Source organism: Tympanuchus pallidicinctus, unplaced genomic scaffold (assembly GCF_026119805.1).
Source record: "Tympanuchus pallidicinctus isolate F22 unplaced genomic scaffold, pur_lepc_1.0 scaffold16, whole genome shotgun sequence".
In the NCBI taxonomy this organism is placed as follows: domain Eukaryota; kingdom Metazoa; phylum Chordata; class Aves; order Galliformes; family Phasianidae; genus Tympanuchus; species Tympanuchus pallidicinctus.
Window position 1 is genome coordinate 4,780,494 of NW_026294679.1, and position 12,925 is coordinate 4,793,418.

At 36.0% G+C, this 12,925-nt stretch overlaps 1 protein-coding gene across 4 annotated transcripts in view; it reads right to left on the bottom strand.

The window, feature by feature from the left end:
* Positions 1-12,925, bottom strand: part of WDR11 (WD repeat domain 11) — a 34,574-nt gene that overhangs the window by 11,812 nt on the left and 9,837 nt on the right. For 2 of the 4 annotated variants that reach the window (XM_052677093.1, XM_052677092.1), the window contains exons 10-19: positions 12,386-12,562; positions 11,735-11,819; positions 6,567-6,673; positions 5,319-5,394; positions 4,082-4,190; positions 3,406-3,530; positions 2,930-3,077; positions 2,364-2,470; positions 1,772-1,886; positions 912-1,083 (exon numbers count right to left, since the gene is read on the bottom strand). In XM_052677093.1, coding sequence (XP_052533053.1) covers positions 912-1,083; positions 1,772-1,886; positions 2,364-2,470; positions 2,930-3,077; positions 3,406-3,530; positions 4,082-4,190; positions 5,319-5,394; positions 6,567-6,673; positions 11,735-11,819; positions 12,386-12,562 — 1,221 coding nt within the window. Of the gene's footprint in view, positions 1-911; positions 1,084-1,771; positions 1,887-2,363; positions 2,471-2,929; positions 3,078-3,405; positions 3,531-4,081; positions 4,191-5,318; positions 5,395-6,566; positions 6,674-11,734; positions 11,820-12,385; positions 12,566-12,925 lie in introns of all 4 variants that reach the window. The other 2 variants (XM_052677091.1, XM_052677090.1) reach the window with 1 other exon arrangement.

Sequence of the window (12,925 nt, forward strand, 5' to 3'; positions counted from 1 at the left end):
ATTTTGTTTTTCTAGTAGTAAGAAAAGAAGACTAAGTACCTAGCTACAGCAAGATTAAAGAGAATTGATTTTTGATGTCCAAGAAACAACGTGCCGTTAGACCAAATTGCTTGTTTGATAGCTAAAATGCAAAGACTTTATTTTAATCAAAGTAACCTAAATGATTGCCAGCTTACAAAACAACATTGATACTTTTAAGCCTCCAGGTGAAGAAACTTAATATGAAGCAAAAGAAGGTAGTATGTATTATTCACATGAAGATTCTGTGCAAATGTACTCAAAGCACAAATACAACTCTGTGTTACAACAGCCAGTGTGGTCTGTCATAAGAAAAGCAAAGGATGTCAGCTGACAGAACTGTCAGTCCAGCAAGGTTCCTTAGCTATTGGGCTGTAAGCAGCATACCAGAAAGGAACAGTAATGTACTGAATCATGACAAGGACTCAGTTTTAATTTTCATTTGGAGTTTCCCAGATCAATAACAAAATCGTGCACATGGAGGAATCTAGTAGGTAGTATTACTTACGTACCTTTACCAACAAATGTGTGATTGAACTAATTATTTACCAAATTCAATTTGCTTTTTTAGATGAAAATTGACACAGATTCAAATAAAAATATTTATCAAGTACAGCAACAATCTACACAAAGCATTACTCATTTTGGATAGCAACTCACTGCACCCAACTGATTCCTAATTTAAAAACAGTATTCTCTATCTCAGAATTTTCTGTGTTTACCATTTATCTGCAGTTTGATTCATTTTAGTTGCAACTGTGAAAAACAGTGCAGGGATACCTAATCATTCACATATGACAATTTTATTTTCTATTAAAGTTGTTCAACATTTTTAGCATTCTCTTTCAAAATGAAATACCCAGCAGTGAATAGCATAATAGAAATCAACATACCTAATAAGTCTTGTTCATCCATTCTAAAACACGATGGCTTCATGGACATCTCCAGAACTCTAATGCACCCATCATCTGATGCCAGGATCACTTTGTCTGAAGTGCACCAGTCTACATCCAGGATTCGGTAATTCACATTTCTTCCGCTTCTTAAACTGCTCACCATCTGTACCTTGAAGAGTTGAGGTATTTTTCACTTTTAGTAGGATCTCCATCATACAGTGTAAGACTCTGTCACATGCTCTGAGGCATGCCATGAGATTTGCAATAAAATGTGAAGTTAGTTGTAAATCATTTCAATCTCGGAGAGCTGGCAATGCTCAAACCTTTAAGCAAGGCACTTAGTTGCCCTAAACCAATGTTTTTTCCCCAATCATTAACTACGAAAAAATTCTTTTTGAACACAACTGTATAACTCTCTTTTTGTTATCTTTCTCATAATAAAATTTCCATGGCAAATTGGGGAAATCCTTTGTCAACTCCAATCCTTTGCTTCTGCTTTGATGCCTTTATGTCAGATTAACTCATTCTTTCACGAACTTCCTCGATAAATACTGAACTTGCCTATAAATATACTTAAACATACTATTAACACAGTATTATGGGAATGTGATGATTGGCTATTCATAAAAAAATAAAAAACAACCTGAGATATGTTTTAACAACTGAACTACGTTTTTATGTCAGAAATTTGCAACCCTCCTGTAATACCAACCGGTATTTATGTTGTCTCCTGTAATGTAAAACTGTCAGCAAGATATCATGAATAGGTAAAACTTCACCTTTGACTTTTCCTCATATTCAGAAGCAATACGTGTATTTTGCAAAGAAACATGTAACAAAACACAATCAATGTTTACCTCTTTTGAATCCCAAACTTCTGCTCCATCATTGTACATAGCAATAAGTTTTTGATTTCCTTTCCCTGGGGCAAAACGTATCTTTTTCACCCAGCTTCGGTGTGTAGGAATCCCCCTAAGAACAGCATAGCACAAGAATTATTATCAATCATGCTATAGCTAACACTGTGGGCAGTTACATCTCTGCTGTGAATACCACACATCATGATATGGTACAGAGAAAGAACTGAGAAGAACAACAATCCATACCAACAAAATAGGTACATCTGGCTATCCAAGATATTGTGAAAGTAAAAAGGTAGTTGTTTGTTTCAGGCATTTAATATTACTTAAAATTTTGAGAAGCCATTGCAGATTTAACATGAGAATGATATCTAGCTAAACTGAAATATTTGATAACATGTTAATTCACCTGAAAACACAAAAAATAAGATGTAGAGAATTGTGCTGCATTTTCTGAAATTGTATTTCAAAATACTTCTGTTTTTCCCCTCAAACACCTCCTGCAGCGAAGATCAAACATGAGGGACTAAAACCATTCTATTCTAACATTCATTATCACAAGCTTACCAGACACCACTTGCATTCATACCTGGATACTCTGGCTTTCAAATCCCAGAAGTTTAAGTTTCCATCAACATCTCCAAGAACCAGGGTATCCCCTTTCCAGGCAATACATGTAATGCTACCCATACTTCCCTGGAAATATTTCAGAAGCAGGACAAAATCTTATGGTAAGTAGAGCCAAATAGGAATAAACATGGAAACTTTAATATTTAATTTTTAAAAAATTGTATGAAATTACAAATGCTCCTCAGTTAAAAATTGGAAAGAAGTCTATTCAATGTCAGTGATCCCCATGGGAAATTTTGGATTTAAAGCAACAGAAATCAGCTCTCTATCTCTTGTCACAACGAAATGCCAATGTGACAGTCCTCAATTATTAAACACAATACTAGCTAAAACAAAGAACAAAAATGAAACAATTCTTATCTGTGGGAATTAAAAGAAGGAATAAAAGGAAATGAAGTTTCTCCAACTTGATAGCTCTCAGCTTCATTTTATGTAGATCAGAAGTAATGGATCTGTGACATATTCATAAACTTTTCCACAATTTTGGGATCATATCTAAATGTTACACAAGAGATTGAAACTTACATCAGGAGGAATTCTTGCACTATCTTTCACTGAGTTTCCTTCTACTGTGAGATGATAGACCTGCCCATCAGCATCTGTAAATACAAAGTGCTCCCTGGCAGAAATGTTCTGGCTCAGCTCAGATTTACTTTCAGCTTCCTGTAACAAGCTTGAAAAAGAACACAATGAGGCAGAAGTGTTTGTTTCTTGAAAGCAGAACTGTAACACTTAACTCATTTATACACTCCTGGAAAAGTTCAGGGGGCAAAAGAACAACTTTAATGGTCTGCAACAGACACTAGTTCCATTTGGTACAGTTTTCCTCGTTCTGCAGTAAATCAGAGATCAGTGCCTGAAAGTTCAAGAGTGGCACAGAAAGTTGTTTTGCCTGGTATGTACTCAACAATCAGCTTGAAAATACGCTGTTTTTTAGAACAACAGCATATGGGGAAATGAACAACTGATAAATCACAGCACTAAATCTGAGTCAGAAATACCTGATAACAGAAGATTCGACGCTGCTCACTTCAGTATCTGATGCAACTGTCTGCCGGGCCATGGCCTCGCGGGCTGCAAGCTGCTTCTTTCTCAGGCTTTTCAGGTTATGAGAAGGTGACCACTCCTGCAAAAATTTGTTGAAGAAAAATGAAAAATATTAATCATAGAATTACAGAACTATTTGAGTTGGAAGGGACCTTCAAGGATCACTAGGTCCAACTCCACTGCAATAAATGCAACATCTCCAGCTAGATCAGGCTGCTCACAACCCCATCCAGTCCAACCTTGGACGTCTCCAGGGATGGGCCATCCACCACCTCCCCGGGCAGCCTGTTCCAGTGCTTCACTATCCCTACTGTAAAAAAGCTTTTTTAATGTTTGCTTCCAGAACTCACAGAGGAACCTGTCTGCTAATTATAATGGTTTCAATGAAGATTGCCTTCTCTGACACATTCCTTCATCATCCAAAAGACAGACAATTATCTAGCAGTATCTCCTTTTCCTTCCTCTATTTGGTAACAGATGGGGGGGGGGAAAAAAAAAAAAAAAAAAAGAGAAAGCACTTACATATCTACTACAGATAAAATAATATTCTGATGCAGAAATGTTCATAGGTTTTCATACTTTCTCAACAAATTACATTTAACAAATAGTAAGGAAGATTCTATTCCTTACCAGAGCAGTCACTGCAGGAAAGTTTTTAGACATTTCTCTGAGCAGAGTGCAAGTTCTGACATCCCATATTTCCAGTGGCTTGTCTTTAAATACCACAGCTAGATACTGCCTGAAACACACAACAATTTACTATATCAAAAGAAATCTTTCCATTTTAAATTTAGCATTTTACTTCATACGTTTTCCACATCCATAATCCAGAAAATGCTGATTTGAAAAGAAAAAAAAAACCACCCCACAACTAAAACTCAAAAACTAAGACAGAGATGAGTAAATTAATGTGGCTCAGATCCCAATCCAAAGCTTGTGATTTCCTTGCGTTACTCAGGTGCTTAAGACTCAGTTTGAAATGAAGGTCTCCTTCAAGGCTAAAATAATCAGACATTTCTGTCAGGTTGGTGGCACTGTTCAGTTAACGTACAGGAGACAAAGGAATGAATCCAGAGAAAGCAGCAGCCCCTCTAATTTAGTCACATTCATCCCAAGTCAATGACTGCACAATCTATCAGAAAGATGCACCAAGTCTGCAGTCTGGATAGATTTATTTTCTGCTCCAGACACATGGCACTTTCCTAATCCAGTGATAAATGACCATAAAATCCTCTTACACTAAACCACTCGTCAGTCATGTCTTCAGATCTTTCATCTGTGCAGCTAATTTAGGAAAACACCTTCAATCTTCCACTTTTCACATGTTGCATGAAAATACAGACAGGTTCTATAGCTTTATGTACTCCTCTCAACTTCATTAACCTCTATTCAAACAAACTACACTTTCTTGTTCTCACTCAACTTTTTGTAGTCTCTTCCTTTAAGCCAGTGCTGTTCTTAAGTATTAATATATCAGCAAGACCATTATACGGCTGAACACTTGACCACATAAACACTTTCCAAAATATTACTATGCAAGCCAGAGAAGATTACTTTTTTTCCCTCGATTTTAAAGAAAAAACTCTTAAATTCAACACTATTTTAATTCCATTTACACAGGAAAGCAAAGCAATCTTTTGTGATTGGATTCGGAAGTGTGTGAGAAAGTCTACCACAAAAACATTTCCAACTTTTGCTCTAATACTTTACATTATGCTTTCATTAATGCTGTTACATATTCACTTATCCTTTCTGGACTAGTGGGTTTTCTTTTTTTCCTGATATTCTTGTTATTTCTGTTGAGCAATGAGGACCTTCACACAATACAGTAAAATCCATTAACTTCAGAAAGGTCATAATTACTTACTTCAAATGAGACACCTTTATCATTTCAATAGCTGGCTCATCATTGCCTCTCTCCCCACGAAATGGAATGCTTCTGCCTGGAACACAATCATGATATGAACATAAAAATTTCCATGACGGATTGGAAGGAAAAACACTTAACCACACTTACCTAGAACGTCCCCAAGTGACCTGCATAACTGACATTACTCCAGTCATTGTTATACTGTATCTCAAAATCTGAATGTAAACACTACTGTGTATCACAATCCCTGACTTGCTTCTGGAGCACAACTGAAACTGATGCACCTCTTCTGTTTTGATTTAAACAAACAAACAAAAGACATTATTGAGAAAAAAAATACACAATATTGCCAGTTAGAAGGACAGCTTCTTTTAGCAGCTATGGAAATGCAAAAATTGAGTCTTCTACATAAATTTAAAAAAAAAAAAATATCACTTTATGCTACATAAAGCAATTGAGAATTAGCCATGCGCTGCAAGATTCAGGCTCTTCAATTAGAAATTAAATGGCTCTAGGGTTTCCCACTCAAAAATAATTTAAAATTATTATTAAAGTGTTCTCTAACATTTCAGATTTTACCTCCTGGTATTCTGCAAATAATAATCACAAATGTTCTTGGTACTCTTCGAATGGTTTGAAAAACACATTAGGCTTGCTAGCAACTATATCTTTTAAAAAGATACTTATTTTTAACCCTTCCAATCCTTTATAGAATAATCCTATTTTATTATTTAATTACTACATATATAGGGTTAGGGTTATACATATATAATTACTACAATACCAATTTTACATTCATACACATTTATGTATTTTATCCGTAAACTCCAGCGTTATACCATGCAGAAATACAAAGACAAAAAACAACAGACTACTCAACTCAGAAGAACAACCTGTAACAATGGGTTCAGGCTCTAAAAAAACACATTTGGAAATACATGCCTTTTGTCAACACGCTATACCACTAATAGAAATGTTGTCTGAATGCTCCTAAGATACTGCTGACACACATGCATGTCCGAGCCACAGGAATCTCTACAAAGGTATTGTTTCAAATCTGGCTGTAGAGCACCAGTTGGAACACACACCATGTGGCTTTCACAAGGAAGAACAGAATCAATTACATTCCTCTTTATTTTTTTTTCCCTTCTGTTGTCATGACAAAATAAAGTATTAACAATTTTTATTTGTGACTCCTCAGCAAATCTGACAGCCTCTTCTACAGATGTCTCAGGAAACACCAACCTGTTGGCAGGTCCACCAGCTGCAGCTCATTTCTTACCAGCCCTAAGTTGTTAGGTGTTGATGTGGCAAAGGAAATAAAACCAGACAAGCTGATCCATTCTATTCCCCTATGAGCAAAAGAAACAATACAGAGCATATTAACTGTGATACTCAAATGGATAGAAAAGACACTATTTATTCTCATATTCTTCAAGTTTGAAAATACCACAGAGGTATTTTTCTACATTTTATGGAAATACTGTATTTGAGCATAGAAAGAAGTCAAGCATTTACAACTATGATATAAATACACAAATAAAGATTACTAGTTTAAGTTAAAACCAATGCCTTTCTTTAGGACAATGTTGGTAATAAGGTTCTTGTTGGGTTAAACAAAAATTTCAGACAGGAGCACAGATAATTTTTATGGAAAAATCCCTCACGTACTCAGCACTGGAGTAGATTACCAAATCACAGACTCATAGAGTGGCCTGGGTTGAAAAGGACCACAATAACCATCTAGTTCCAACCCCCTGCTATGTGCACAGTTGCCAACCACCAGACCAGGCTGCCCAGAGCCACATCCAGCCTGGCCTCAAATGCCTCCAGGGATGGGGCATCCACAACCTCGCTGGTTCTTCCCGCTGTAACAGGTTGCCCATTAAGTAACTCAGATTTTTAAGCACAGAAGAAGGGAGAAATATTCACGGACAGCAGGGTGAGAAGACAGGTATCTTGCTGTCTAGAGCATGGAGAAACAAAAGTGATAAAACAAGGGAGGCCCTGAACACATTTCACAAGCTATCAGAAACAAACTAACAGTCTGTATTATTTTTTCTGCTCCTTTAGATCATGCAAAGGCAGCCACAAACCAAAATGCCTTCAAGTTGTGAATGTGTGTAACAATGTAAGCACCTTTGGGTCCCGTCCCATCCTTCCCCACTGTCTACACACACTGCCAGTAGGAATATCTGAGTGCTCTATCTGTGAATTAAATCAAGTACTAATCTGAAAGAAAACTGAGACTGTCCTAAAATACCTTTCCCTAAATTAATTTCAACAGGGATTAAAGGGTTTAAGTTTTCCTCAAATCCTTCAAACACTGATTACTTCCATTACATCATTTCTAATATCCAGGTCTGTTGTAGGGAATACGTGTGAAATATGTAACACATATTTATAATTTATTATCAATAAATCCAATTTACATTGCATTGAGTAGAAGTTTCCTAAACACAATTTAGAGCAGGAAAAGCAAAAAATTATTTCCATAACATTTTATACATAAATTATATACATAAACTATAGCCATATTTATCTTTCTTTTCTTCCTAATTCAAACTACTACAACAACAACAAAAAAAAGAAAAAAGGAAGCATTACTTCCAAGTCCTCAAGAGAAGCTTAAAAATTCAGAATCCAATCTTTTTCCCATCAAGATTAACAAAAGTTTAACCAGAAACTTCAATCATCATTAGAAATACACAATTATTAAGCAAAACACTACAAGAAAGACTGAACAGAAATCTATGATTGCAATGTCTCTCATTTCAAGCCTCCAAACAGTCCTGAATACAGGGGATATTCTGAAGTGGAAGAAACATTAGTTCTGACACCTTGGCAATCTATTATCTTTTATTCCACTGTGCTTTTTTGGAAAAAGCACAGAATGCTCATAATGCATTGTTATTGACAACAGTTATTCATCATTCTCTCTCAAAGACCTGAGGCATTTTCTTCCCCTCACTCATCTGCACAGATATAACACCACAAGTCCTTTTGTTTGCTGCCAGCTGGCCATGTGTCAGTGCCAATAAAGATAACAGAATCCGAGGGCACCCACCATCAAACACAAACCTCAGCCTAGCTAACAGCTTGCACCTGAAACAGTGCTAACTTTTGTTATTGTCCTACATGTAAATTGAGAAATTTGAAGGAACTACTTATTCACCAAATTAAGGAAGACTGTGGTTTACCTTCTAATGAAGGAAACAACCGATGCCTTCCCTATTGCAGTAATTCCATTTGCAGGATTTCTCCATAAGAGACCACTTTATTTCCTAGAACTACAGGTTATGTTCAGCTGCAATCTGTTTCTCAAATAGCATCTACTCTTTCAAAATGTAAAATTCAGATATTCTAGACATGCAACTTATTTCAGTTACTTTGGGTGTAAAACTCAGTTGTTCTGATGAATGGTTTCATTGCAGACAAATTACAGAGTAGACTAAAATGGATAAAGAAACAAATGACATTTCTAGCTGGGAAAGAATTGCTGTGATCTTACAATAAGGCAGCTGTTAGTTCAATTAACTATAAAAAAGAAAGAAAGAAAGAGGTAAGAATGGAAACAAAAATTGGAGATGTACAAACTTTTTACAGTCCACTTGAACCCATTTATACTCTGCTTTTCGCAACCTCACATAATGATGACATTGGAATTCAGCTCTGGATTGGCAGATTTCATTGCTATGCCACTTAACACTCATCAGACAATACAAAACACACAGAAAGAAGTCTAGCATGCCAACACCTGTATGGCAGAAGTGGAAAACATTTTATTTATCTTACCCTGGGCAGGATTTTTTTTTTCTAGAAGGTGATGAATGTTTGCAGAACAGTTTCCCAAAGGAGAATGAGTGTAAACTCAACTGTCAAAACTTGAATGTAACTCAGCAACCCTTGAGTTTTGCCTGCAGGCCATCCTATTTATAGCCAGTGGGGCATTTTAATGTACACATTGAATATATTTTCCTCTGCACTGAAAATGCACTATCTTCACCTATCTAACCTTAGTTTGGATATAAGGATAAAGTTTTTTTACAGTAAGGGTGGTGAGGCACTGGAACAGGTTTTCCAGAGATGCCCCATCCCTGAAGTCACACAAGGTCAGGCTGGACAGGGCTCTGAGCACCTCATGGAGCTGTAGGAGTTCCCTTCCATTGCTGCAGAGTTGGACCAGACTTCCTTGAAGGGTCACTTCCAATTCAAATGATTCTGTGATTCTACCTCATTAACGTACAAGAATAATTTAGATTGCTCAACTTAGAAAAAAAAAAAAAAAAAACAGTTGTAAGATTTAGTTATTGCATTTGTCTTCACATTCCATTTATCAGTAAAAAATATTACATTTCTCTGTGTCTTAATGGAAGACTGACCTCCTGCTCACAGCTTCTTTTTCCACACATGCTATGATCTCTGCTGTTTTTTGCCCACTAATGCTCCAAGCTTAGCCTGATTGAGTTTTCATCTCTGTGGACTCTGAAGCATTACTGCTTCCTCCTGCCTTGTATTCCTAATAGAAAGCAAATTAAACTCAAAGGAAAACTAATAATCCACACAGTCCCAGTGAAATGGTAAAGTAACAGCCATGAACAGAAATAAATACATTCAAAAAAAATAACCCACGTGTGACCAAATAATCTAGCTTGGAAGAAAAGAGCACTAATCTCCAAAAGGTGCAATAATTGCTGGTATCTAGAAAACTTACTGGCTATTATTTTAGCACAACTGACATGTAAAGGATGGCTGCCAATATAAAGACCCTTAGTTCCATGACATTTTCTTTGTACACTACAAGGCACTGAGTTATAATTACAGGGCATTATTAACTACATGCTAAAATGATGCTCCCTGAAGGTGTGTTTTCAGTTAAAACTGACACAGAGGCATTATGCAAATTATCTGCATTTCAGAAGTAAAGTAAGAATTCCCACTGAAAGAAAAACTGTTATGCTCCAGGAATATTAATTTAACATAACCACAGTGCCTTTTTCTATATGGCTTAAAGCGCTCCCGGGAACTTCTGAAGATTATGTAGAAAGTCACTCTTGCCATTAAGGGCTGGATTGAGAAACTGAAATAAATATTTAAAGGATTTAATGACTGAGCTTTGAACAAAATTCACAATCACTTTGTGTTCTAAAAATACCACCTGGGTGAGGACAACTGCTAAGGAAGGCAATGCATTCTGAACACTTGTTAAACATTGCAGAAATTTTGCAACATGAAAAGCACCTCCTAACAGCACTCCCAGTAACTCCTGACACTGACACGAACTGGAAGAAAAAGAAATATGTTCTCAAAGCTGCCTCTCCAATTTTTATTCTTATTTTTTATTAATCTGTGAAGCATTAGTAGTGGTTTTAATTTTGAATTCTAGAAACCATTGTGAAAAAAAATCAGCATCTCTCCAGGCTGCATAACAGAATATAAAATTAGATTTATATTCTAAGTATTCTTCATGGCATTAAACAAACAAAAAAAAACTACTCAAATGGATTAAAACAGAAAGAGGAAATCTATTTTTGAAGTGTTTGCTAATCACACCACAAATGCAAATTTGCTTATGTGATTTTTGTGGTAGATTCAAAGCAGTTTTACATAATGAACTCTCTCAGATGAAGTTATTCTCAGACAGCTCTGTTCCTCTTCCCTTTTTGTAGAATGAACAGTAAAATGAAGACCTTAGTCTCAAGAAGGCTTCAAGCCACAACTCTGACATAAACTTAATTAATATTGCTACTAAAATACTTTATTTCCCGTGGTTAATCCTGTCTGAAAATACACATCTGGTCAGCACCATCTTGAATATTTTTGCCATTAGTTACACGAATAGTTATTCCATTGTGTACACACAAACACCACATGCAACAGGTTTCAAACTGACTCTGGTCCTTACGATAGCTAAATCCTGAGTCATGTCTGTAGTCTTCAAAGTCTTTGTGTGATTTTTAAAGATAAAATTATTTGGACTTCAGTTATGTCTAGAACTATGTTAACAGCAATTTCACAAGTGAGCAAAGGAAATAAATTCTGATGTACAAAACAGAATTATTTCAAAGTACACAGTGTGCTAGTCAGGACTATCAATAAGACACTGAAATAGTTTCTTGTGCTAAAAAGATTTCTTTGTACCAGAATGTGCAAAAGAAATGGAAAGTAGCTGACATACACACACTAGATCAGAAGGAACAGAAAAAATTCAAATATTTATAGTTCAATGGATTTTTCACTCTAATTTCAACACTGTTACTGCTTACATGAAGATACCATCCAGTCAGACTGCTTAACAGGCAATTACTTGGGTGTCATTAACAATGAAATAAGACACCACACTTTGCTTTGAACACATTAGATGTTTTAATTTTTGGCTCCCTGAAGGATTATGCTAGGAATTAAACTCTTACTTGACTTCGCAGGAATGGATGCTCAACTCTTTGTGCAATAGTCCACTTGTAAGGTGAAACACCAGGACAGAGCCATTACTTGTACCTATAAAAAATGATTTAATAAAATAAATCAGAGAATATTCAGACTTGTTTTATTTTTCTATTCCATATTTTAGTGAAAATGCAGGATTTACAGCTATTTCTCCTTTCTGCCACCTTAACTACAGTACTTTACCAATTTTAGAAAAGGTATTTTGATTTCTAGCTCCCAAACCTCAGATTTCATATCCTCCAAGATTCTGCAGCCAGCAAAATCAGTTTGAATAAATGAATCAGTTTCACTTTCCTGAACCTATCTGTAGAGCCTACGGAAAGCCTGTTGATTCTTCCTGTATTATCACAAGGCATCCAGATGCAGGAAAACAGGAAGGTTTTTTTGTTTGTTTGTTTTGATGACTAGAAGATGAGCAAATGTCTAAGGAAGAGTATTAACTGTTAATCACCAATAATCCTAGGGGACAATCCCTGCACAGATTTTACCAAATCACTAAAATAAGTCCACTTTCTCACCTGTGAAATAATGACCTTCTGGTAACACATGACTGTATTTGTATTTAATCCAGAATGCATAATTTGCAGAGTAATCAATAAACCAGTCAAGATACTTACCAACAGCAAGGAGTGGCTCATACTGCTTAATGTTTTTTGTTGTAAGAGGTGGGCACATGCGGATAGCAAATGGAGGCAAAGGAAGGCCTGAAAGAAGTCCAGTCAGCAGGAATTTGAGATGAACTTCTTGCAGAAAAGAACTTTTCAATTGCTCTTCTCCAGCAACTGTACCCTGCCCTGCTAAAAATTAAAGATCTTGTCAGTATTCAATTTTAATCTGAGATTACAGAAAGTATCACAGGAGTTTATAAAAGAAAAACTACAAGTAATTTTAGAAACTACCAAAACTTCTCTGTAGAGGCTTTTCTTCTTGTTGAACTTGGTATGATAAAACTTTTTGGAGCAATGTACCTCAGCTCATTTCACCAATTTTACAATCCTAACTTTCTTCCCTAACACTGGAAAAAATAAAAAAAAAATAAAAAAAAATAATAAAAAAACAAGACATGAAGGAAGATGGGCTCAAGAACAGGTGGGCCCTCTGAAGATGGGTACAAAACCCATCTGCTGCCCACCTGCTGCAATCAACTATGCAAGTCC